Source organism: Epinephelus fuscoguttatus, linkage group LG16 (assembly GCF_011397635.1).
Source record: "Epinephelus fuscoguttatus linkage group LG16, E.fuscoguttatus.final_Chr_v1".
NCBI classification, from domain to species: Eukaryota; Metazoa; Chordata; class Actinopteri; order Perciformes; family Serranidae; genus Epinephelus; species Epinephelus fuscoguttatus.
This window is the reverse complement of record NC_064767.1, coordinates 14897436-14923613: the sequence shown is the minus strand read 5'-3', so window position 1 is coordinate 14923613 and position 26178 is coordinate 14897436. Positions and strand designations below refer to the sequence as shown.

Below are 26178 nucleotides of genomic sequence, written 5' to 3'. Positions count from 1 at the left end.
TGGGCCGATACTTATACCAACATTTAAAATAACAGTTTCGCCAACAGCCAATACTTATGTTTTTCTATTGGTGTCTCATTTGTTTTTCTTGTTGTTATTTATTCTTCCGTTGAGCCAGTGAAACACATAAATCTACACCATAAAAAATAAATGGACAGTAATAAAGTCATTCAGTCCTTCATTGCACGGCCTTTGAATGAGCACAAACTCAATAATACACATTTATGAAACAACCTTTAATATAACCTTCTTTCACATGAAAAACATTTTTTTTTTTTTTAAGTCATGCATTACTTTATCACTCCCTGTAGAACGTGCTTTGTTACACTACTCATCACATTACTTTTGAGTAATTACACAACCTCGCCGGAGATGTATTGTTGCATCATTGCCAGTTAACAATATTGTTCAGTCTTACATATGCCCACAAAACAAGGCTCAGGAGAATCAAGACAGCACTGCAGTCTGTATAAAAGAGTCCTTGTCCTTTCTAACACCACCTAGTACAAATATTAATCACCTCAGAATACCAATAGGCCTTAATAGAAGAGACTGGCCTTCCTAACACCCTTCAGTGATGACAGACTTTAAAGGGAAAAAAATAACACGTTTAAATGGCATATGAACTGCTTTTCACGGGCAAAACACACTCACTGGAGTCGCTCACTCACTAAACCATGGCTTTACAGCAGACTAGTCTGGGTTATTTGACGTGTTTACCACTAAAGCAGCCAATATCTGTCATGAGGAGAGGATCCTCAAATCGTTTGTCAGACAACATGTTCCTCAAAGACTGCTCAAGCCTCTCCACGGGCGCACCACATGGCTTCGCTGTTGTCGGCTTGTTGATGATTTTTTTCTGTCCGCTCATTATGTTACATTACATTACATTTTGTATCTGTAATGTGATTACAGTAACACGCTACCTAAAGTCCTGTTTATGATACACCTGCATCTGTGACTGAAGACAAAGCGACCATTGAAATGACAAAAATCATTTTTAAACTTAGTGATTTATGGCACTACATTTATTTATTGCCTTCATTTTAAGACTTTCTAAATTTCATAGACACGTGTGATGAAATTATGTGTAATACTGCACCAAGAGTCTGACAAGATGTCTACAGGGGGTGCATCATCCCTCTGATGGAACCGATATGATTTCACTTTAACCACTGCAGCTCTCTATATCAGCCCATGGAGTCTTTTAAAGTGTTTTTCCACTTACACACTTAAGTGTATGATTTTGTACTGAGCTGTGAGTTTTGTCAAACACCTCACAGTGCGCATCAGTACTCCGGCTGGAAAAATACAGCACAGACACTGACGGAGGACTCGCGGCTGCCTTCTTTTTGCTGCTTTTGTTGTGTTGCTGGTGTACTGTATAGAGAGTGCAAGGCTTTTTAACACACACACACACACACACACACACACACACACACACACACACACACACACACACACAGGTGAACTGTCAGACAGCTGAAAAGATCCAGTTAAAATGTCTGGAGCCGAGGAAGAATGTACTTACTCCTCAGTACTGTATCACAGGGTGGCAATTCGGATGTCAGTAAATCACTAACATTTCACCACAACTGTGTGAGTGTAGGCTGTTTCTAAAAAATGAGCATCCTTCTCAGTAAATCTACTGTGGTTAAATAGATGTTTTCAAAAATGCACCATGATTTATTGCTTGTATTCAGAAAGTGGGAGATTTGATGTTAGAGAGAAGTGAGCAACAGGGTGGAGGAGAGTGGAGAGACATAAATCTGAGGACGGAGGAAGTGAAAGAGAATAAAGCAGATGAGACAGGTTGATTTGTTCACCGGCTTTTCGGAAAACAAAGATTCCACCCACATCTCGGTTGACAGTATTCAGAGGACTGCAGAAGTATGTTTTGTTTATTCTATTTCCTTCATTATTCCTTCTTCATTAAGTCTGAAACACTGAGTATCAGCCAGTTATCGTGCAACACATGAGATTTCCCATAATGAGTAATTTTATGCTTGTGTCTTTTAGTCAAAGCCCTGTCAATTTAGTTCCATGAAGCACAAAATTGCCTTGAAAAATAAAGCTTTGAACTATTGATTCAGTGCTTTGCTGTTGGGTATGCTTTGAATTATTCGGTAGACAGCAGCGCAGCAGTCAGACTAACTGCATATATTCTGAGGCTGTAATGAGAAGCGTTTTTGTTGGCTTTCTCAAAGTCTTCTGTATTATCATTCATAATTGAATGATATTTTTCCAGAGGCCTGTTCTGTTATCTGTCTCTGTTATCTCTTGATGTATGGAATAATTTGAGGTGTCGTGGTGAGAGAATCATGTGAAACAGTATCAGAGAAAAAACTAATTGATGGTGCTTCATAAGTTGAAATTGTAAATGACTAAATTAGTTAAAATGGAATGAATGAATGTGTTAATGTCACAATGCAATTAAAACACTATGTATAATAATTACAAGAGTTCATGGCAGTCTGTCTTATATAATGTATATTAAAGGTCCCGTATATAGAATTTAGATGGATATATTGGAAGAAATGGAATATAAAAAGTATGTCTTTTTTAGTGCACAATCAGCTGGAAATAGGAATTGTCGTGGTTTGCATAGACAGGCTACTTAACCGACTGCTGCTCATCAGGTGAAAACAAGGACTCCACTTCTTCTTTGATGCATAATTTAATTGTTAATGTTGTGGTCTTGCACACATCCATGAATCTGTGTCATTAACCATTCAAATAAAAACATCTTCACCATTACATTGTTGTGGTCAAAAAACTGTGTGCTCCCCCGTCCAGCAAAACCTGTCCCCCAATGACTGGCCCCTACATGACAATACATTGACCCCTACAGGACCAATTTGCATCCCACGCATACATTTTACACCATGGATGGCTCCTGTAGTTACCTTAGAGTGATATCTAAATAGGGAGCAGGTCTTCATCCATGGAGTCCGCCATGTTGTTCTACAGTAGCCCAGAACAGACAAACAAAACTTCTATGTTTTTACATCCTCAAAGTAGTTAGCAGCCCCTCTGCAACGAGCGAAACAGAGATGAAAAACACTCATTTGTAATGTGAAACTACTTTATTCAGTGTTTTACTGGTTTAGATCACTGAGTCAGTTTGTTTTGGAGAGGAAAAGACCTCTGTGGATAATTTAGCTCTTGGTTAGAACTTCCTGAACATCTGGAACTGAAGTTATTAGAGAATTAAGGTGACCTCACATTAAATCAGCAAAAAAAGTGGCCCATCTGCAAAAAGCTGAACAGTGTTGAAAATCTCTGATTTGTAACTTGAAAGTGCTTTAGTCAGGTTTTTTGACCGGTTTTAATCACCTGGTCCATTTGAATTGGAGATGAGGAGACCTTTGTGAATAATTCAGCTCCTGGTGGTAACCTCCTAAAAACTGAACACTGAAGGATTCCTGACTGGGAGTTTACGCTTGACACATGGGAAGTTTCGGCTGGTTGCAAGCCTTAGTCCTCGCTGCTAGATTCCACTAAATCCTACACACTGCTCCTTTAAGTTTTACCAATATTTATGGAATAATTAGATTACATTACATTGTAGAGGTGTTCCTCTGCTCCTGTTTATTTATATGGCCACGTAAATTTCAATCAATCAATTAAATCTGTGTGGGATTAATTAAAAGGTTTTATTTAATCTTCTAACAAAATATGAGTTAGCAGCAGCAAAAAGCCACTTTTGCACTGTTTGAATACACTGCTAATGCCAGACCAAGGACAGAATGATCCTGATTTATGTCAAAACAAGATTTTGTGAACATCCATTTCTGGCTAATTGGAGGATTGGGAATTAGGTTTATGTCCATACGCACAATTTCAAACTGATGTGTGATAATAATCTGCTTGTCAGGCTTTATTCATCGTAGACAAACACTGCATTTCTGTATTTGTGGATTTGTGCATTATGTGGGTTTTTGTTGTTGTTGTTAGTTCATGAATCAATACAGAGCTACATGTATCTGGCCCCTGGTGTCTCCATATTTCTCCTGCAGCAGTTGGTCTTACAGAACAAAACCCTTTTTTGCCCAGAGGCAAAATGATATAACGACTCTAATGCACTCATAATGTGCCTATAATGTACCTGTAATGTTATCTAATGCCTTACAATAAAGAGATGGTTACCTGTGATTTTCGTGGTTCTCAGGATATCCTGAACAACCTGGACCCTCCTGGAACTGGAGAGTTGGACGATGATGACCTCATGCTGGATGTGGACCTCCCAGAGGATGGCTTACATGGTCAGCACACACATACACACACACACATGCAAATTGCATTTATCCTACACATGATTTAAATTTTTGAGGTTATTCTAAGGCCATGACAAATGCTTCAGTTTCATTGGCTGGAGGTTGTCCATTATTTTCGTATAAGTGGACACCTCCAGCAAAACTGTTCTGATCATAATTGTAAATTAATGCATTACCATGGTCTGAGCATTCCATTTCCAGCAATATCCTTTTATGGCATATAATGGCTTGAATAAATTGAATCCTGCCTTGCCTTGGGTGAAGAGTTGCCTCTGCAGCATCCATTAAAAATCTTTTAATGGACACCTTGTTGTCTATTATGTGCTGTGATTCTTTTATTATTTGGTTGCTGAAGAGTTATTTAATTACAACTCCACCACTGTCACACAACTGGCCTTGAGTGGCAGGTAGGCAGCTGAATTGAAGCAGCATTCAGCCAGCTGTCAGGCTCTGCTGAACAGAAGCACACGTGGTCTCAGCACATCAACAGTGCACATGCACAGGCTCAGCAGGAGCAGAGTTTATTTGATTGTCTTGACGACTCTTGTATGGTGTTGGCATGATTAGTGTAATAGCTAACTATTCCACAAAACACAGCCCACTCCCATCTTGATGGTGTATCTATTGACGTCTTAGGAATTTTCTTTGTTATTGGTTTTCACTGTCTAAATGTAATCAATGGCCAGTCTCATTGGATTGAGTAAAAGCTTTGTAGGTGTCAAAGGTAATCAGGTCACACTATTACCACATAATAAACATGTTAATGTCATTATGGATTCATTGAATAGTGCGTCACATATATAAGAGGAGGATGGGAGAGGGAAAGGAGGGTTGACCTCACCTGTAATGAAACATAATGGATTCTAGGAAGTGAATTTTTCCTTCACTTCTGAAGCCAGCCCCATCTAAGTACCATGGCTAATGCACTAGTTATAATGTATTTAAACTTATGCTTCCATGTGCGCGCACAAGTATATGGAGGGCCACAATCAAATGCACCAGTGCACATATACATTTACCAGTTTATTAGGTACACTTTGCACTGCAACAGCTCTGCAGTAAATCCTGCTTTTATTAAGGCCATAATGTTCAGCTTTTGTTGAAAGTGTTTTAGAGAGGTGTGGATTCAACTTTATGGTCATATTGGAGGCTGTAGATTTTGTTGCCGTTGAATTCTGTTACACTGGGAGGTGTTTCTAATATTTAGTCTACCGTCATTGATATAAAGTATATCCCTGAAAATGACCATAAAGTTAGATCAGTGCCTCTCTAAAACAGCTCCAACAAAAAGTGAACATTACAACCTTCATAAAGGGAGGATTTATTGTAGGCCTGTTGTATTTGACTGCATTAGTTTTGGCTAGGTGTGCCTAATAAACTCTCAACTGGGTATACATTACTGGGGCAGCTTTACACCCCTGATATCATTCTTAAGTCTGTAAAACAGTGATCTCCTTGTTTTTGAGAGAGAGATAGGGCGCGAGAGAGGGAAAGGAATGTTCACTCCAGTGGAATGTCAATTGGAGTGTCGTCCCTTCCTACTCCTTTTCGGGGAAGCGGCCATATTTATAGCGCTCTATGTCATGGTAGCTAGTGTCATGAGAGTCAGAGTGAAAGCAAGACAGGCTGAAGAGGCCGGTTAGACCCAACCCACAGGGCACGCCCCGAGACACGGGATAGGGAAGGGTGTTCCCTCCCTCCTAGAGACACCCTGACTCTGCCACAGAGCAGGAAGAGGGGACAAGGAGAAGAGGAGTACAAAAAAAGAAAAGGGTAGAAGGGGCCTCATGTTGTATTTCCATCCAGTTGTCGGGTCCCGTGACAGAAGAGAGGCCCCAGCTTTTCTCCCTTGCCTGCCTCAGCTGGTGACGGTCTAGCTTGGACACAAACCAGTTACCTCAGCTGCTCTCTCACCACCACCACAGTCATTTCTCCCCAGCTCCAGTTCCTAGGGAGTTCCCAGAAAAACAAGGCTGTCAACAAAGACAGAACCAGGCAGGGTGGGAGCTGGGTCGACTTTCTCCCACTGGCCCTTTAACTGCTCGCCAGCTGACTGGACAAGGAGTCACTTCTCTCCACTCTCTGTCTGAGTTTCTCTCTGCCTTTGTGGATATTTTCCCCAAGTTGGAATATATTCCTGTTGTGTTACTTTTTCAAGGACTTTTTCTGGGCTGGAAAGGAGTTTCTGGGGGCACTGAAGTTTCCTGGAACGTAACAGCTCAGAATGAAACAGGCTGTCTGCTCCTGTGCTGTGTGGTGACACCCGGGGTAAAGTATTTTAACCAGCACTGGTGCTGCATTCCTTGGAATAGGTCCTCCAAACTGCCAGTGTTCCTCTTTCTCTACTTTTCTCTTTCTCTTTCCCCCTTTTCCCTCGGTCTAAAGACTATCTGGAATATAGAAAGTCAAGGGTCCTTTTGATTTCCTGGGGGTTACGCTCTGTTAGTTGTCAATTTTGTTGTGGTCACGGTTCATTTCACAGTTATATGCTATTGAGTGTTATCAAATACAGTGTCCTTTTACCTCCTTGAAAATGAAATGGCCTGTCACCGTGTGTGTGAGTGCGTGTTTGCATTTGGTGGTGGAGACACTTGAGAGAAATAGAGAATGAGGTGGATCAGATCATGATTTATATGCAGATATTTTAGAATAGATTATATACACAGCAGTATTTATTACCACAAGGTATGAAGAATTGACTCACCATCTTGCATTTTGTGTTTGTGTGTGTGTGTACCTGTGTAGTGGTAGTAAAAGACAGAAACTGACAGAGAAAAATAGAGAAAAACAAATTCTAACCTTTGCAAAATACTGCTTATCTTCAACCACAAACATGTACTAGTTTCACTTCAACAAATAACAGAACTTTTATCCTTTGCATCTGCAACATATCCCAAACACTGGCTTTATACATTCTAGGTCAGAAAGCACAATGTTTATGGTGTTTTATCTCTCACTTGCATCCCCTGTGTGTCAGACATGCACTTGTTTCTTTACTCTGGCTAACTCTGCTTTAATTCTACCTGTATAGACGCTGACAGAATGTCCCACTTTGAGCGCTCAGAGAGGGCCGGTCGGCAGGGGCAGCGACGAAGACACCATCGCTGGAGCGGGCCCGATCACTTCTACAATGACAGCAGGTTGGTTAGGCCTGAGAGATAAAAAAAAATGTTGTCAGAAAGAAGTAAAAAGTAGGAATGTAGAAAGACAAGGCCAATATCATTCTGTTTTTCTGTCTGCTTGACTCTCTGTCACTGTTTCTCAGGGCCCATGTCGTCCAGCACTATGATGGTCTCAAGGCGTCAAGGTTTTCTTCGCGGCCCATCTCTTCTGAAGGCAGGCAGCATGGCTACATGGCGATGCTGGATGAACTCACACTCGAACACATGACTCAGGACTGCGGCTCTCTCAAGAAACAGCTGCTTAGGCTCAAAACATTACTACAGGTCTGACCCACATCTGCAAGAAGATGAATGAACACAATGCTTGCATGTACCAAAACATACATGCTCTTGCACATATACATGCATTCATACAGTACTACAGGATGGCAACACATATACAAAGACATACATATGTTAGGTAGGTACATGATGCACAGACACTCTCAGAACACACGTATGTGTTCAGTGTGCACAGGTTTAGTAGTCAAGACCACCTAAACCGAGACCAAGTCATGACCAGGACTGAGACAAGACCAAGACTTTTAGGGGTTGAGACCAAGACCAGACCAGTGCGAGTCCCTCACCACATGACAAATCTTTGATGAAATGTGGAACATGCAAACCATAGGCACTCCTCAAATTAATCTGATGCACATTCCCATAAAAACCCAACAGAAAACAAAAGAAGAGTCCTCTTCATTCACCTCTTTTATTGCTACAGAGGCAGATTGCTAACATCGGCTAGCTTGCTTTGCTAGCATCACTAGCATTTAGCTTACCTTTCTACATGCTTTCTTTCTAGCGCAGATAAAAGTTTGATGTGATCTCAGTCAGCATTGCAGAATTAACATACTGCTGTGTGTTTTCTTTTGGATGCTCTTTTGCAGATGAATTCTTTGTGGTTTAGTTAGCCAGACTTTATTACTAAAAATTTGTCTGACATACACTCTCAGACAGCCATAGCCTTTCCCCTGCCTCCTGCATTCACTTCCTTGACAGCCTCTAACAGTAACAACATTTTTAAATTAGAAATCAGTCAAGTTGTTGGTTGCATTTGAAGCAGGACGTTTCATCCAACCACAGTTATGATGTTAACAAAAAATAATCAGACAATGCACTGGCATTTTAGTGACACCCCTGCAGTTGTGGTCTTAAGTAGTCTTGAAAAAAATCCTGAGTCATCTTTGAGGCCGAGACAAAACTGAGGAAAAATGTAGCTGATTCCACGACGAGACTGAGACCTTCAAAGAGATGTCTTGACTAAGACGGACCGAGTAGTGACGCTGATTTGTGCTGTCCAGTGACACAAAACACTGACTTGTGTGCTTACCATTGTTCTTATGCGTCACTCTTTGAATATGTCACACACAAATCACATGCAGATCATGTCTTGCTCATGTCATAAGTAGGCACCATACTGTAGACTGTCTGGATTTTATGCTCTATTTCAGCTACTGTTTTGTGTGTTAAGTGTAACTTTATATCAGTTGGCTCGAGGGCTGGTCTGAATAATGTTCTGCAGTACACTGCCTCACTGTCCACAGGTGTTCAGCATTCGGGGCATAAAAACTGTTTTCTGACAAACTGAACTAAGCCAGTTTTAATTTTTAATGTGGTTCCACTTTAAGTATTTAAAAGTTTTAAATGTTTAATTACATCAGTCTAATAAATGCTATCATCACATAGCGCTGCTGCCCTGCACATAGATACTGTATATAAACAAAGGAAGTTGTTAAGACAGATACTTATAGGTAAAGAGATAGGAAAGTCTTTGCAAGTGGTTTAATGTGTGGTATCAGTGAACAGCAATTTGTTTGCAACATTAGATGCTCTTTTGGCCTCCTTCTAAGTGCACAGCATATTTGTTTCGTGCCTTTGTGATTGCACATAATTTACATATATCTGTGCTTGTGTGAAAATGATCACTTAACAGATCTTATTCTGTCAGTCTGTCACTCTGAGAAATCTATTTAATAGGAAGAAGAGAGGGTAAAATGGAAGGAGAGGAGAGAAATAAAACATGTCGGCTATAGAAAGTTGCTCTTGCATTTGAGACAAACACACAAAACCCACATTCTTATAAAACGCACAAGCCCATCTCAGAAATCGCCGAAATGCACAGAGGCAGAAGCACTTCACACTCCGTAAAATGGAATAATCTTGAATGCCTCGACTCAATTTACCCTCTACAGCATAGAAAGTGATATTTGGGTTTGCATTTAAATCAAATGTCTCCTTCAGATGTTTTCATTGTGCTCACTGCAATTAGTCAAACACTTCGGCTGTACAGCCTCAAGAGGGAGAATATTTCTGTCGGCCCATTAGTAACTGTGTTCTTAATTGCGTTTTTTTTAGGGTGATGTTGAGCTCAAGGCAGCGAATGTAAAATGATCCTCCAGCCTTGCTGAATCCTAATTGATCTTTGCTTTATTGTGCAAACAGTCAGACATCCAGACATGCTGGTTCAAGCTGAATTAATCTACCTGACCTGAATGAGGAGCAGGTGGCATGTAGTGTTGAAATGACATTTATATTTCTCAAGTAGCTGACTGAATGTCCATAAACAACAATTTGATTGCTTTTCCAAAAAAACATTAATTTAATTATTGTGCTAATTACATAATTACAGCATTTACTGGCTACAAATTTTCAATAGTGAGGGCTCACTTTTTTCTTATTTCAGGTCACTGTAAATTGAATACCTCTTTTGTGACTCTTGGCCAGATAAAATATGCAATTTTAACACATAATTTTGGGTTGTGATAGCCTATGATTTATCACGAAATACTTAATCACACAGTAATTATAGTGTTACATGAATTTTCTGTCTATTCAAGACGAGATCTGGACCTGCTTGGGAAAAAAAATACAGAAGTGCTGTACAGTTCTTATTTAAGTAGCCTCCACAGACATTTCTTTATCTTATGAAGTAAATGTATTGAATGCTCTGCCAGCTCTGCCTCAGGTATCTAACATACCAGTTCAGGGTCAGCAGAGTATATGCGTTCAGGGTCAGCGGAGTATATGTGCTTAAGAGTGAAGATATTCCGCTGTAGCGAAATATTGCTCTTGAGGCATGCCTAAGGCAATTGTCATTGATCCAGCTCACTGTATACTTTGTGTGTATGTGTGTGCACATGTTTGTTTCCAGCTTGAGGATACAGACTCTCCAGCAGATGTTCCTGAAGAGATTGAAGATAATACCACTGCATCACAGGTAAGAAAATTTACCTTGATTGGTTTAAAGCAGTGATTGATTGGATATGCTGTATATATATTTTTATATATATATTCTTTACATTTCTCCAGTTTCCTGCTGAGGTAGTCTGCTGCTGCTACAGTATATCGTATATATCTGTGTGTGTGTGTGTGTGTGTGTGTGTGTGTGTGTGTGTGTGTGTGTGTGTGTGTGTTTTCAGTTGGAGGAGCTGATTAAGGAAGTGCAGGTGCTCAGAGAGGAGCTGAGGAGTCGAGACAAGACCATAGCTCAGCTCACATTGCAGTGTCAACAGCTGCAACAACATCAGCGCGAACAAATGGTGAGTTGGTGTGAGCAGGACTGATACAAGTGAAAACTCTTGGACTCTATACTATATGTGGGGGAAATATTGTTGCAGTGTAACCATTCAATTCCAGAAATACATTGTCTCCCTGTCTGATATTTGGGACTTTGACAGACATTAAAAAGAGTGTAGGAAAAGACGTCTACAGATGCTGAATCAGAAAGCAAACTGAAGGCAAAAGTCTAACAAAAGATCTGCACACTGTACTGATATTTCCAAGCAAATTGCACATAGGTTTGACAATGCCTGAGAAAGATCTCTGTTATATCAAAATGTTGCTCTGTTAAATTACATTTGCTTAGAGCTATCAGGAAAGTGCAGATCTTTTTTGTCTGACCTTTACTCAGACATAAATGACACCCGACAGTTGATCTTTCTGTTGTTGTTTGTTGTTTGATGCTTGAAGGGTATTAAGTCTAGTATTTTAATAATGAGTCAATAGTGAGATTAGACAGACAAGATGAAAGGTGAGAGGGTTTCTGGCTTGTGCAGATCAAAAAATTACCTCAAAGGGCAACAGATGACACCCTGTATCCTTCAACCCTGACTTGGTTCAGAAGAAAAAAGGAGAAACCTGAGAGGGAGCAAAAGAGGAGGGATCCCTCTGTCAGACATGCAATTAGTGTTGTATATGCAGAGGAGGCAGAAAGATCCACATGGAGAAACTGAATGACATCTTTGATAAATTAGGTGCAAACTATATATAGTATAGAAATTATGGCTATGGCCACATTGACGTCACCCATTTGTTTATTGACTCCCATTTGGAAGCCTCAATTTTGGCATTTTTAATGTTGCCATCTTGGACTTTTGGAGCTACAAGTGATGAGAAGTGCTCATGTGAGGCTAGAGCTAACCCTAACACTAGCTGCTCGCTTTGTTGGCACAGTGATTAACTGAGATAATGCTAATGCTATTTTTTGCTTGCGAAAAACAGGCTTAAAACCGTTAAAACAAAATTTGCTTGCCAGAAAAACTGAACATCCGACTTCTTTGAGGGTCTTATAATACAGCGTTGAGCAAGACAGTTTTACATTAGATGTACATGTTCATTAGACACTTCAGTTCTCATGAATTGGGGAAATTAGCAATTAAACAGTCTTTTTCTACCAGACTGTTAACATGCTTATTTCAGCTGTAAAGTTGGACACTTTAACATAGGGGTCTATGGAGATTGACTGAATTTGGAGCCAGTGGCCATTCGAGAACTGCAGTTTTTGGCATTTAGCTTTATTTTTTGGCCTCTGAGGTTGCTGCTAGTTGCAAACATATAGTGGACACAGATGCATGGTTTGGACTTTATGTTTCCTAGAAAGAATGCCTGTTTGCTGTTATCAAACGCTGTTATCAAGGATCTCAAGTGAAGAGAAAATAGCATCTTCTTTACGCAACTATTCTACATTCTGCATGTGAATGGCAACTGTAGTGTTGCTCATCACTGACAGGCAAATGATCAAGGCTCACATACTGTGAATGTCGGACCAACATGTAGAATATCAATAAAGGTTCATATTCAGTTAAGTATTGCAGGATCTAGGCATATGTCCCTGAGCATGTACAGACAGGGCTGTTATAGCTCCGGTGCTCATGTTTGCTGATTGCTTTTCGTGTAGCTTTTATGTGCTGCAAGCATGTAGCTTCACTTCTGGTACTTCACCTCTTTGACACCAATTCTCTTCACCGATCTGAGATGGTTAAGCATGTCTGGGCACAGCCTTCCATTATCTTTTGTTTACACCAATACCAGATTTATCTGATCTTATAAAGACAGAGCATGAAAAGCAGCAATGGAGCGACCAGGGACAGGAGAAATAATTTTCTAGAAACATATAAAAATATACTTTGTAGCATATTGAAGACAGAGGGGGATTGATGAAAACACAGTATGGGAGGCACGTGATAAGTGTACAGATCCACCTTCAGCTTTCTAGTGGTCCCTGCAGACATACTGAGCACCCTTTATCATGGGTAGGAGATCAGTCACTGCTCAGTATGTTGCTGGACTCCCACATGCACTCTAGAATGTGCACTCGCACAGTTACAGCTGCCTACCAATAACCTCCATTCTGTTTGCTTTTAGCTGGCTCCATCTCCACTCTAACATTCATTAGTGTCTTGACCAGGTTCGCTTGTTAGCCAAACACCCTTATGCTCGGCTGACATTATTCAAATCCCCGCTGTATCGAGAAATACCAAAATGTCAAAGGGAGGCCTGGCCACCAGCCGCCCTGCCGCATACTATCCCTCCAATTAGAATAAGCACCCACCCACAGTAGGCTCCTTCAGCCGAGCACAATATTTTTACACCCTCACCCACAAGAAGGAAAGAGAGTAAAGAAAAGCTACTACATATTTTCAGATCTCTGCTTGACATTAATGAGTGTAGAAGCTGAAAGAGTGAAGATGTCTGGGAGAGCAGAGAGAACATAAGAGGGACACAGATATTTACTCTGGAAGCACTATGCAGGCACCCTAAGTTAGGTTAGAGGAATGCTGCAGATGGTATGTGTTTTCATGGCCTCTCATATCCCTGTAGGACAGGACTGAACAATGATGAAGCCAAAAAAACAAACGCTTCAGGATTGGATCAGTTCGGTGTGCTAGGAATTTTTGGTTGTAAGAAAAAACCAATTAGAGCAACACTGGTTCAGAGCCTGTGAAGACTGCCAGTCATCTGGTTCACAATATCTAGAATTTGAAAGTCAAAGGCTATTGGACCTGCTGTTTGTCCTTGAAATTGGTTAAGAGATAATATTACAGTTGGTTGAGAGTCAGGTATACAGAGGGAGGTGAAGTGTTACACAGAAACTGCTGAGAGACAGAAGGGGGGAACAGCTGACTGAATTGAACATAATGGAGTAATAAGAAAACAATAGAGTAGCTGTGTGTGGCAGAGAGAAAGTCTATTGCAGTATACAGTGTGTGTGTGTGTGTGTGTGTGTGTGTGTGTGTGTGTGTGTGTGCATGCGTGGAGGGCTGCGAGAGGAGAGAAAATGAAATAATGGGAGAGAGAAAAGTGGAGCTATCAAAGACAGAAAACCGATTTCTCAGTCTGACTTGACAGAATGCAGTTTTGGATGCTGCTTCCACCGCTGCTGAGGCAGACTGCTCATGATTATGCGCTCGTCTCAGACGCATTGAAGTTTTTTACCAAAGCTGGCAAAAACTAGCAATTTCTGTCAGATTCTGCCGTAGACTTTGCAGCTACAGTACAAGTTCCTCTGTTATTTATTCACGCATATGAAAGACGATATAAGATTTCCTGCTAAATTCTTAAAAGTCCAGTGTGTAGAATGAGCTGTTCATATCTACATAGGGAGCAGGTTCTTGTCCACAGAAGTCGCCATGTTGCACCACTGTGTTTCTACAGTTGCCCTGAATGGACAAACCAAACCCTGGCCCTAGTCTGGATAGGGTGTTTTCACGGTGGCCACCATACTTAGCAGCCCGTCCATGATGAGAGATTTCGAAAAAACACTGATTTTTTTTTTTAAACAAGAAACTGCTTTATACAGTGTTTATACCAGTTTAAATCACCGGGTCCGTTTATTTTTGAGAGGAAGAGACCTCAGCAGTTAATTTAGCACCCAGTAACAACCTCCTGAACGTTGGGATCCTAACTTATAACAGAAAAAAGGTGAGCACACATTTGCAGTTGCTGGGCTAGTGGGCTAGTCCACTAGCCCAGCAACTGCACACATTTGCAGATGCTGGGCTAGTGGACTATCCCCTACATGCCCAAAAGCGTTGGAGAAACACTGCTTTGTAATGTGAAACTGCTTTATTCAGTGTTTTTAACTGTTTAAATCACCAGGAGCCTCATGTACAAAGACTTGCTTGGATTTCCTACTGAAACATGGTGTATGCTTGAATTCAGAAAACGTACCCACAAAAACATCCACATGTATGAATCTGTGCATACACATGAATATAAGACAGACAGGAGAGGAGGAGCTCACCCCGTTTGAACAGAGAGTTGCCACAGTTGTGGGTGACACTGCTCTCTCAGGGGTGGTGGGAGCACATGTGGGTGAGTTGGATTACCCCCAAGGTAAATACCTATAAATCTGTGTAACTTGTAACAAATGTGTTCGTACGGGTCATACAATAGCCTGCTCACAGCCCTATAAGATAGAGGTTCATACGTAACTGTTCATGAATGATTGCAGAAGTGCGCCGGGGAAAAGGTGAGGCTGATTAAGAAATTTCACACTTTACGCACAAGTTTATTGACATGAACACTTTACACACACAGACAATCGGGCTTGTTAGAAAGCTCTGAAGCTGTAGTTTAACCAGCAAAAAAGCAGCAAATCACTAACATTAACCACTGACTAGTACTGATGCTGTGAAGACAGGATAATATTTGGGGGCGCACATGCTAAATGTGCATCAGGGGGATTAATATTAGGACAATTAAACAAATAAATTATTTACTTACCAAGAAGCCACCCATCTCGCACAGTGCCAGCTAGTAGTCTGTTCCCAACCATGCTGTTACTCAGAATGTATGAATTTGTTTATTTGTTTATTTAAAAGGATCCCCATTAGCCAAAGACGCCAGCAGCTTCCTGGGGTCCAGACAATAAAATATCAAAGACAAGCATTACAGTCTCAAGTAAAAAAAAAAAAAAAAATACATAGAAAATAGAACATAGAAAATACTTCTTTTCTTAAAAATTAAAAATAAAGAAAAACATAATGCAAGTCATGTATCACATGACCCAACCTCACTCAGTCAAGATGAGCAAGAGTGTTGAGGTGTTGAGAATAAATATATTTTATTGTGTATTGAACCAGGCCACCTCGCCACAATATTGGTTAATTACATTTGCACATCACATATGATTTGTACATTGATCGAATGAAAATGCTGCCTGTTGACATAAACAAATTCATCCTGTGATGGCTGAGGACTAATTGTTTTCACATTTATTTATTATAACAGTTTCCCAGCATCACCTCTAAGTGTCACCAAAGGATCAACAGCTGTAGAAATCTGCGTTCGCCAGCCATGAAGTTGGCGTGAGGCACCGCACATTTCCACAGTCATTTCACTGATACATCTGAACTTTGCCCTGGAAAAGGACGTACGCCACGTTTTTGTGGATATGCAATCTTTGTACAGAAGGCCCCAGGTCTGTTTGTTTTTGAGATAATTTGACGAAAATTCAGCTCCTGGTAAAAACCTCCTGAACAATGAACACTGAAGGAATTCTTACCAGGGGAAGTTTCAGCTGGTTGCAATCTGCAGTCTTCATTGTTAGGTGCCACTAAATTCCCTTCCAGCTTACACAACACCTTTAACAAGTGCTTACAGAGTGATTCAATGCACATCATAAGTTGCTCTTTTATTTCAGTATTGGATTGAGTAATGTATTACTCACAGCAATCAGTAAGTGGTTTTAACAGGTGAAAAAGGGAGTAAGTTTCTCTGAACATGTGGTTAAAGTAAATGTCAGTGATTGTGCTGAATTTACTGCAGGATACCATGTAATAGTAATTCTGTCTATATATAACCCGGATTTGATTTTTCCTGATTTGTCGTCATGCCTGTCAGGTCTAATCAAAACTGCGCAATAATCTGCAGAAGCAGAGAAAGGTGGGATGCACAACAATATTGCATCGCTTTGGCATAGAATTATTCATTGATTTTTGAAATGCCATCAGAGTTTTGGGGAGGAAATTAAAGGCAGCAAAGTGCAGAAGCTAATAAACATGTTTTTTGTCAATTGTAGTTTTTTTTTTGTTTATTCATTTTATTATATCTGATATTTTACAACCATGTGAGTGGTTTTCCTGCTACTGCTTTGGTTGTGCATTAAGAAAACCGGTGATGCCAAATGTGAGATATTAAACCAACAATGAATTCTCACTCTTTTCATGCTCTTATAAGTATAAGCAGATATCTATTTAAGTATTTTTTTAAAGTTTCAAACCATGTATGATTTATAAGTTTAATTAAGGTGCTTCTGATTGCACTCTGGTTCAACTGCTGTGCATAGTGACAGGTTTATTACCAGCGTGAATGTAGAAAAAAAAATAATAGTTATTATATAATGAGCTTTCTTTCATTGATTCATTCATTCTTGCCCCTTCAGCCTGCTCAAGCTCGTGCGGTCAGGTGTCAGTGCCACCACCAGAGGGCTCCCTCCTCACTACGACAGAGTGACAGACAGATGGACAAACGGATGCAGCATAACTATGACAAGGCCACCCAGACGTACTGGAGACCACCGAGCCACGCTGTGAGTCCAAAATCTGAAACGGGTTAAGAATGGTGCAGTGGTGGACATCTCAGTTTAGCACTCACACTGGGATACACTGGTGACCAAGTGCACGTGTGCAGTGTGTTGCTGAGTCACTCCCCTTAATTCACACAGCCAGTTTCTCATTTGTCTGCTGCCTCTCTGAGACCAGCCATGTCTGAATTGTTCGATGACTACACCATGTCCCCTCTATGGAATACAATTTATTAGGTTGTCAGTGGGCTTGTCACTCTGTCTCACACTCTCAATACCCAGATCTCACAGTGAACAGGGAGTTGTGAGGCTGGTGTTAATGTTCGAGAGACTGAGAGACTGGGGATGAGAGGATGAACAGTTGGAGGGTGGGAGGAAAAGAGAGAGAGGTTGATGAGTGGAATGAAGATGACTGTGAGCAAGAGGTGGAAGATAGATATGTGTTCAGTGTGTTCAGTATCATGGCACAATAGCACACTGTGTGGCAGCCAAGTATTGATTCAATAGCAGGAGTGCCACAGGCAGGGTGCCGAGTAAACACTCCCCTAATTGACCTGCTCTCATCTCTGTGTGTGACACACACTCACACACACAAGGAGGCGGATGTAAGAAGCATAAGGACATTACATAGAGAATTATTTAATAAAATAAAAAATGATACCAAAGACATTTCCACTGCTATCAGTATTAATAATAAATTATGGAAATGAGCTCTGGCCAAAAGGGTTGGTGGGAAAAGTATTTGTCCAGTATATTTGATTTTAGTACACACAAAATGGAGAGGAAAAAATAAAGGATGAAACAAGCTAGCTCACCAACTACAGTAGGTCCCTGCTTACCACAATAGCATATGGTTTAACAGTTGCTATGGCAACCGTCAAAGCAGGGCTAGCTGTGCTCTATGGGAAGCATCTCCATGGTGGGACCTTCTACCTGTGACCTGTAGCGCCTGGTGTATATTAACACACTGCAACACAGTCACAATGAGTTTGTGTTTTTCTCTCTCTATTCTGTTTACTCTTGGCTTCATATTTGTGTTGTTTGCCACCATTCTCCCTTTTCTCTCCCTTTAATCTACATTGCTATGTCATCGCCAGAGTGGAGACTATTTCTTGCTCTGTGTTTGCAGCGCTGCTGCGACAAAAACATTATGTTAGTGGCATTTTACTTCTCAGAGCATGCAATTGCTCCAAAAGGTTAGCTGTGAATTCTTTGCTGCGTTTTTTTTGACAAGGTAACAAGAAGCGAGAGCACAGAGTAAACAAATAACAGAGAGAAAGGGATGTTGCTTTCTCTATTATTCTTACTTTTAGATGGTATCAAAGCTCTTGGTAGCGCACTGACAGGTTTAGCACCTTCGGTGAGCCCGGGTTCACAGTGCTCCTCAAACAATGCTTCTCTTTCACCTCTCATGTTTTTCACACAATCTTTCAACGTGTTATTCTGAGCCTGTCTCTCTAGCTATCCTCTTTCGAACTCTTGCCTTTTTTTTTCTTCCACAAAAAAATTTCATTCTTTTTCCCCTCACACACATTCGTCAAGTCTTTGTTTCACTTTTTAGTACTTCTCCTCCAACACTCTCATGCACACATACACACACAAATTCATAATCTGCTGTCATCTTTATTGTTTTTTTCCCCCCCTCTTGCTCTCTCAAATGCCCTTTCCTGTTGATTTTCTGCTCCTCTGACATTTAAAGTGCTGCTGTATCAGAGCACTGGAGTAGCTCTTGCCCTCAGATAGTATTTTTTGAGTGCTCAGCTGAAAGGATCAACCAAGAATAATTTTTATGTCAAAGGCCAGCAGCTATAATCTTTATATAGCTTTAATGCTGATATCTAGTTGCCTTATCACTGGTCTGCAGGGTTAAAGTATACCCTGGTGCTGGGAGGTCTAGAGTTGAGTCCTTGGCCGGTCTTTCCAGCACTTGAACAAGGATTTAAGAGAAATCTCACTGTGCTTTGAGCCCAGATTAAGAGTATAACAAAAGAATAAGCTTGTGGCCTCTGACCCTTGGATGTGGCTTTAAAAAGACATTTACTTTACAGTGTGTACAGATCATTGTTCATGCAGCATCTTCAAATGGTATATTCTCCTCTAGGGATCCATTCATTCCCATCATTTTTTCTCAAGAACAAGAAAATTGTGGGTTATTACTCTGTGGGCTGCTTTAAAGGTCCAGTGTGGAGGATTAAGGGGGATATACTGGCAGAAATGGAATATAATAAAATAAATGTGTTATCTGAAGTGAATAATCACCTGAAAAAAGGATATCATCATGTTTAAATTACCTTAGAATGAGCTATTTATATCTACCCAGGGAGCAGGTCCTCGTCTACAGAGAGCTCCATGTTTCTACAGTAGCCCAGAACAGCCATAAAGCATAACATGAAACTCCTTTATTCAATGTTTTTACCGATTTAAATCACTTTGCTGTTTGTTTTGATGAGAAAGACCTCTGCAGATAATTTGTCTCTCGGTTAAAAACCTCCTGAACATCTGGATCTTAGGTAATCAGAAAAAAAGGTGAGCACACATTTGCAGGTGCTGGGTTAGTTGCACATGTTTTTCGGATAGGATGAGACCTCTTTGAATAAGTCAGCTCCCAGTTAAAAACCTTCTGAACAATAAAAGCTCAAGGAAATCTAACTGGGAAGAGTTTCAGCTGGTTGCAATCTGTAGTCCTCACCATTAGATGCCACTGAACCCCCCTAAATCTTACCCACTTTTCCTTAAACCAATTTCACTGTTAGTGGTGAACTCATCTAACTTCCTCTCAGTCTGTAGGAAGGCTTTGGCAACGTATCCTAACCAACTGCTTTGGGCAGAAGTTCCCGCAGCTTCCCATTTTAATCTGCTTACAATCCAATTTTGGGTCCAAAAGCATGCTCAGAATAAAAAAAAAAGTCTCAGAATGTGGCATGAATGTATTGTATGTCTGTCAATGTACAAGATGCAGAGAAATAGTGGACGCACTTGTCACAGCAGGAGGCACATGTAGTGTCACACTGGAAGCTACTTAAATGTCAGTTGTAGAAAAATAAGCCTTTTGAATAGCTCCCCAGAGCAGTCACTGCAGCAGAGATGTTTTCTGTGCCTCCTCTCCTTTTCACAACAAATAAAGCATGAGCAGTATGATTTTAGTAATTTCAGACGTGGCACAATAGAAAACTGTGCAGACCCTGATTGTCTACATATGTTTATGGTTGTGTGTGCGTGTGAGAGGGGATGTGCCACATGTTTCTCTTGTACTCAAGTGCAGGGCACACTCAGTGTGACTGAACAATGAGTTCAGCAGTCGGAGGACTGGGGAACCGACCTTGTTAATAACCCAGATAAACAAACACGCAGATGAGCAGCAGCAGTGAAACAATGGCAACACAATAGGCAGTGTTTCATCAGTGGCAGACAGAAGAGATAATTACAGCTACCCTCCTACTCCCTCTGTGCCTTTTAAACATCCTCTTCTTCACCTCTTCTTCTCCTCTCACACCTCCCTTCATGTCTTTTTATCGCCCCTGCTGTCTCACTCCGTTATTTTCTTTCTCCCTGTCTAGCTTCAGTGATTTCTTTTCTTTCGCTGTATTTTTGTCCCTGTCATTCTCTCCTTGACATTACCTCGCTACTTCTTAGCTCAGATGTAATTAGATCAATTTGCTGCGACAGGGAGCGAGAGAGCAGGGAAGGCAGAGGCAGGAGGATTGAACAACATCAGTGATCAGTGTTAAGCTGTAGGGTGAAAGAACAAGTTTTTCCCCTCTCAGATCCTGATATTACCTCTCCACCCACATCCCCTCTGTCTGCCCCCTTGCATCACAGACTCGCCATCACATACGCACACTCATTAATACACAATGCACAGCAGAGTCATTTTGGACAGGTGAGGATTTAATTGCCAAAGTCTGTGAAGTGAAACATTGTGGCCAAACCTGAGGTATTAGCCGTAGCCAACCACCAGAAACTGTGTAGTGGATTAGGGGATTAGCATCATGGTTTCTTCGAAATTCTGTTGTTATTTGATGAAAAGGTTGTGGGATCACAAAGAATAACTTTTATTTGACTTTTAAATTCTTGTCCTACTTTGCCAAGTTTTACCATCTGCTTTTGGGACTCTGTACAGACAAAGTAGCTTAACAAATTACTGTCAAAGGGGCCTCTCGTGCCGTTACTGATACGGTAGTTATTTCTGTTGAAGAGAATGATATTTCAAAAACAGCTGCTCTATTTTATCATTATTCATTCATTTATTATTGTTCAGTTCCTTCATTCATTTTTATATTGTCTGCTAAATGTCATTAGAGCAGTGAACTTAACATGCAAGTACTTTTTTATGCACAAACCTGATAATGGCATACCAAAAGAAAAGTGTCTCCTGTTCTTAATCTCTTTTGGTTACATACATGATCCCAGTGTCTTCTTAAAGTTAACTCTTTGTTTACAGTCATGAAGGCAGAGTGAGTCGAAAGTGATGCCAAAAAAATACAGAGGGATGCACAAACATGGTGGTCTCATGCCTCCATGGTGAATGAAGAATCCTGGAATATTTTTGATGAATTGAAGTTATAGGGGGCCACATTTAATAAGAGCAAGACTACATCAAATCATCCATTTACATAATCCTACACAATACATGCGGTACAATCCAAGTTTCATTATCCTGTCGTGTGCTCAGTGCTTCCCAAACAGACAACCATTTCTGATGGGGAACTAAATGGAAAGTGAAACTTAATCAACAAACTCTTTAAAGCCAAACTCCACTAACAAAAATAGTATGTTTACACAGGAGCATTAAAGGGTTAGTTCGTAGGCATGCAAGAAAAACAATACACAGGTGGTTGTTTGGGGGTTGCGGTATTCTTGTAAAGGGTTGAATATATTTTGTTTACTCTGAAAGATTTTTCCACGTGCACAGCAGCTGTTGTCACTGCTAACTCTACTATTGTCCCTGAGGGTGCTGCTGACAGACATGTGCTTCCCCACTACCTTGTGAGCTTTACCAGGAGAGTGTAATGTGTGGGTGGTTTAGACTGTTACTCAGTGCAAGGGCCATAGTTCACCCCCACTGTGCAAGCATGTTCAACCAGAAGGAGTTGTGAGTGCAGCAACTAGGAAGAGACACGTTGCTTGTGAATAGTTGTGTTCATCGGAAACAGCCAGAGGTACTACTTCCAGGCATCGAACGGGGGGTCTCTGTACTGGTGGGCGAGACATGAAAGAAGTTTTGATGAAATTGACAGAATATGAAAAACTTTTTATTTTAACAATTTCTGTCTCCCTGCTCTTGTAAAGCTCTGTCAGCCCTTCATTGAGGAGTCTTTACAGCGATGAAAAACTGTAAAAAAATTGACGGGCTAAGCTGCTACGAAGGTCTAATAAAGCTGCCAGACACTGTCAGAATCATTCGAGAGCCCTCCAACATAGCCTCTTGTTCTCATCGCCAAAGGTTTTCTTGTCTGCAAATGAAGACTCGACGGGAGGCTTCTGCCAAGACCTCCCGCTAAGGCAGTTGTTGGTTTTCTAGGAAGGACATGGACGGGAACAGATCAGGGGAACTCATTCTTCGCCCCTCTAGCAGACGCACTAGGAGGGCTCTGAAATAGCTTGGGCTGGACCTACTGGGAAGTTGCTACCTTCCCCTTCTCGCCTTCTATCTCTCTCTATCTGTTCCTTCTTCCCTCTGACAGATTCACTGCTTCTCTCCTCTATAATAGAGTCCTATTTGAGCGGCAGCCCTCTCAGCCACTGAGGAAAAAAGTAGCATTTGATAAGGTTTTGGTCTGTCTGCCTGCTTAACATGATGGCCCTGCTGCCTCTTCACTTTTCTTCTCCCGGTGGGGGCAATAGCTCTTTGAATTGCTTAACCTGAAGATAGGTTTGGTATCAAAAAAGGGTTTGTGTTCAGTTTTTGCACAGAGGTACAGATTCTGGTCAAACAAATGTTCAGACAACAGAATGCATAATATGACAAATGGAGAGAGAACAACATATAGACAGCAAATGTGGTTAGACAGCAGGTTGAAATGTGCCATTTATGTAGAACAGACAGAGATTACAGCTGCCACATTGTGCCTCTGTGAGATGCTGTCTTTATCCTTGTGGATAAATACCTGTGGATTTGCCACCTTCTGTAACTAATTACACTGTAAGTGTAAGCAAATTGACTCACTGTGTAGCCCAACACTGAGACTCTGAAAATATCTTAAGCACATTCAGTAAACATACATCAAATTCACAACGTGTGATCCTTTCGACTTTCAGAGTGATGGGTGGAAAAGTTGTCCTTTTTAGTGTCATCTTGTTATTTGCACTGCCTGTGATGGAGTGCTCTCCTACGATGGATTGTAGGCTTTTGGCACCAAGGATGGCTGATAATGGATTTGACTATATTTATGTAAAAACAATCATACAGTAAGAGAAAACAACTGGTTTCCAGAGTTGCCCGGGGAGAAACAACATTAAGACGATTGGAAGTCCCCAGGCAGCAAGTGTTGTATTGGATAATGAGTATGATATTGTGTCAAACAATGCGAGGAAAGAATCTCCTGGGTTTTACTCTAAACTCTAAATTAGCAAATATACAGATTATAGTGGCAGAAGGTGCAGAAAACAATGTTGTGCTTCATGTTCCTGTTTTGTTTGGATACGTAACATTTTCCTATTAACAATAGCTTAATATTGTGATGTGGTGGGGAATGTATAAGTGTATGCAGCATGCTTTTGTGTGTGTGTGTGTGTGTGTGTGTGTGTGTGTGGGGCCAAACATCCATTTAAAGGGGAACTAATGTTTTTTTCAACCTGGGCCCTATTTTCAGATCTACTTTTGACTATATGAGTGATCGGATGTTCAATATTTGACATTTCTCCAGTACGAAGCTAGGGCTGACCTGCCTGCAGCCCGTGAGTGTGCGCGCCATATTAAATAATAGGGCACTCAGACAGCGTCAAACAACGTCAAAATACATCCACTAAAAGTGCATTTTTTTTCACACAGATAGGCTCTGATTGTTAGTATAATTATCCGACAACATAACGGAAAGGAGAAATGAACGTCTGTGTTTACCTTTAGCTGGATTCGGACATGTTCCTCTGCCTGTTGCTGCTCCCTCTCTCTCCTTGTCTGCTCTTCAATTTCAATGAGCTCTGAGTCTGTGTATGTCCGTGTACTCCATGTTCAAATAAATACAGGCGGTCATCAAATTCAAATGGCTCATCCAGATCCAGTTGGTCAAAACTGGGTAAAATTTCAGCCATGACTACTCCAAACAGAGTACCTCCTGGCATTTGTAAGGTCAGTCCAGCGGTCACTTCCTGCAACAGCTCAAATCTCGCGAGACGTGAGAGCCAGACTTTCACTCTCTGAGTGAGTGTTTTGACTTGCCACAACAAACATGTCCGAATTTTTACCCGATTTTGACCAACTGGATCTGGATGAGCCATTTGAATTTAGTGACTGCCCGTATTTATTTGAACACGGAGTACACAGAAGTACACAGACTCAGAGCTCCTTGAAATTGAAGAGCAGACAAGGAGAGAGAGGGAGCAGCAACAGGCAGAGGAACATGTCCGAACCCAGCTAAAGGTAAACACAGACGTTCATTTCTCCTTTCCGTTATGTTGTCGGATAATTATACTAACAATCCAAGTTTATCTGTTCATATCGTATTTTGACGTTGTTTGACGCTGTCTGAGTGCCCTATTATTTAATATAGCGCACGCTCACGGGCTGCAGGCAGGTCAGCCCTAGCTTCGTACTGGAGAAATGTCAAATATTGAACATCCTATCACTCATTTAGACAAAAGTAGATCGGAAAATAGGGCCCAGGTTGAAAAAAACATTAGTTCCCCTTTAAACACTTAAATGCATGGTGTCCACTCCAGTGGACAGACACTTGGAAACCATTTTGAACTAATTAAGTTGTAGTACCCTGTCCCAACCACTAGGCTGTGGACCCCCAAAGAGTTGTCTACAATTCCCTTTGATTATTATCTTTGTATGTCTTTGTCATTTTGGGATATTGCATCATAATTTCAAAAGATAGAGGGAGGAGGAGATCCACCAAGTACCTGGGGAATAACTGTTTAATCTTTTTATTCTAAAAAAAAGACATGCAAAAAATAAAATCAGCTACAAAAGATGATAGCAAAGAAAAAGGAATTAAATCTGAATACAAGTTTTTCTTGGACTGAAAAAAAACCATTTGTCTAATCCAGTGGGTGTAATGCACCAAAGGGTAGACCGTATCTGTCCACTGCAGAGGACACCATGCATCAATGGTATAAAAAGGGATTAAATATATAGGTCTAAAAAAAATAAATGTTTGTTGTTATTTATTGATCTTGTGTGTATTCATACCTATAATAAATTGAATCACTCTGTGTGCTGTTGATGCATGGTGTCTACTGCAGTAGACAGATGTGTAACGCCTTCAAAATAACATACATTGGGGAAAAAGATTATGGGGGATGATTCTTACATAACGTTACTTTGAAGCCAAAAAAAAATTCAATTCTAAAGCATCCATAGATGCCAAATATGATTGGGCGGTGGAGAGATAGGTTTAAAATTATTTGCGAGACCTCTATATTGAACATTTCAATTTGACTGAATAGTGCTGCTATAATGAGCATGGATCCTGGGTTTAATATTTCACTCAGTGTAAACATCATATATATATGTATGTAGCTTCAGTGAATAGTAAGAATAAGTTGATACAGAATATTTATGATACTGTCAGTGTGGGGTAAGAGTATTTTTCCAACAAAAAAAAAAAACACCTAAGGGGAAATAAAGGGAGACTTGATGTTAAGGTTTAATATATGCATGCATGCATGCCTGCTTGTGTGTGTGTTTTGTGTGCTGTATAACTTGCACCATCCGCACTCATAACAGCGTGTTTATGCCTGTGAGTGTCTTTTCTATGTAAGCATGCGT

At 40.7% G+C, this 26178-nt stretch overlaps 1 protein-coding gene across 4 annotated transcripts in view; it reads left to right on the top strand.

The window, feature by feature from the left end:
* ccser2a (coiled-coil serine-rich protein 2a) overlaps positions 1–26178 on the top strand; it is a 71901-nt gene that overhangs the window by 31935 nt on the left and 13788 nt on the right. For all 4 annotated transcript variants that reach the window (XM_049599662.1, XM_049599665.1, XM_049599664.1 and 1 more), the window contains 6 exons: positions 4172–4265; positions 7309–7417; positions 7543–7723; positions 10593–10658; positions 10861–10980; positions 17106–17252. In XM_049599662.1, the coding sequence (XP_049455619.1) occupies positions 4172–4265; positions 7309–7417; positions 7543–7723; positions 10593–10658; positions 10861–10980; positions 17106–17252 (717 nt within the window). The remainder of the gene's footprint in view (positions 1–4171; positions 4266–7308; positions 7418–7542; positions 7724–10592; positions 10659–10860; positions 10981–17105; positions 17253–26178) is intronic.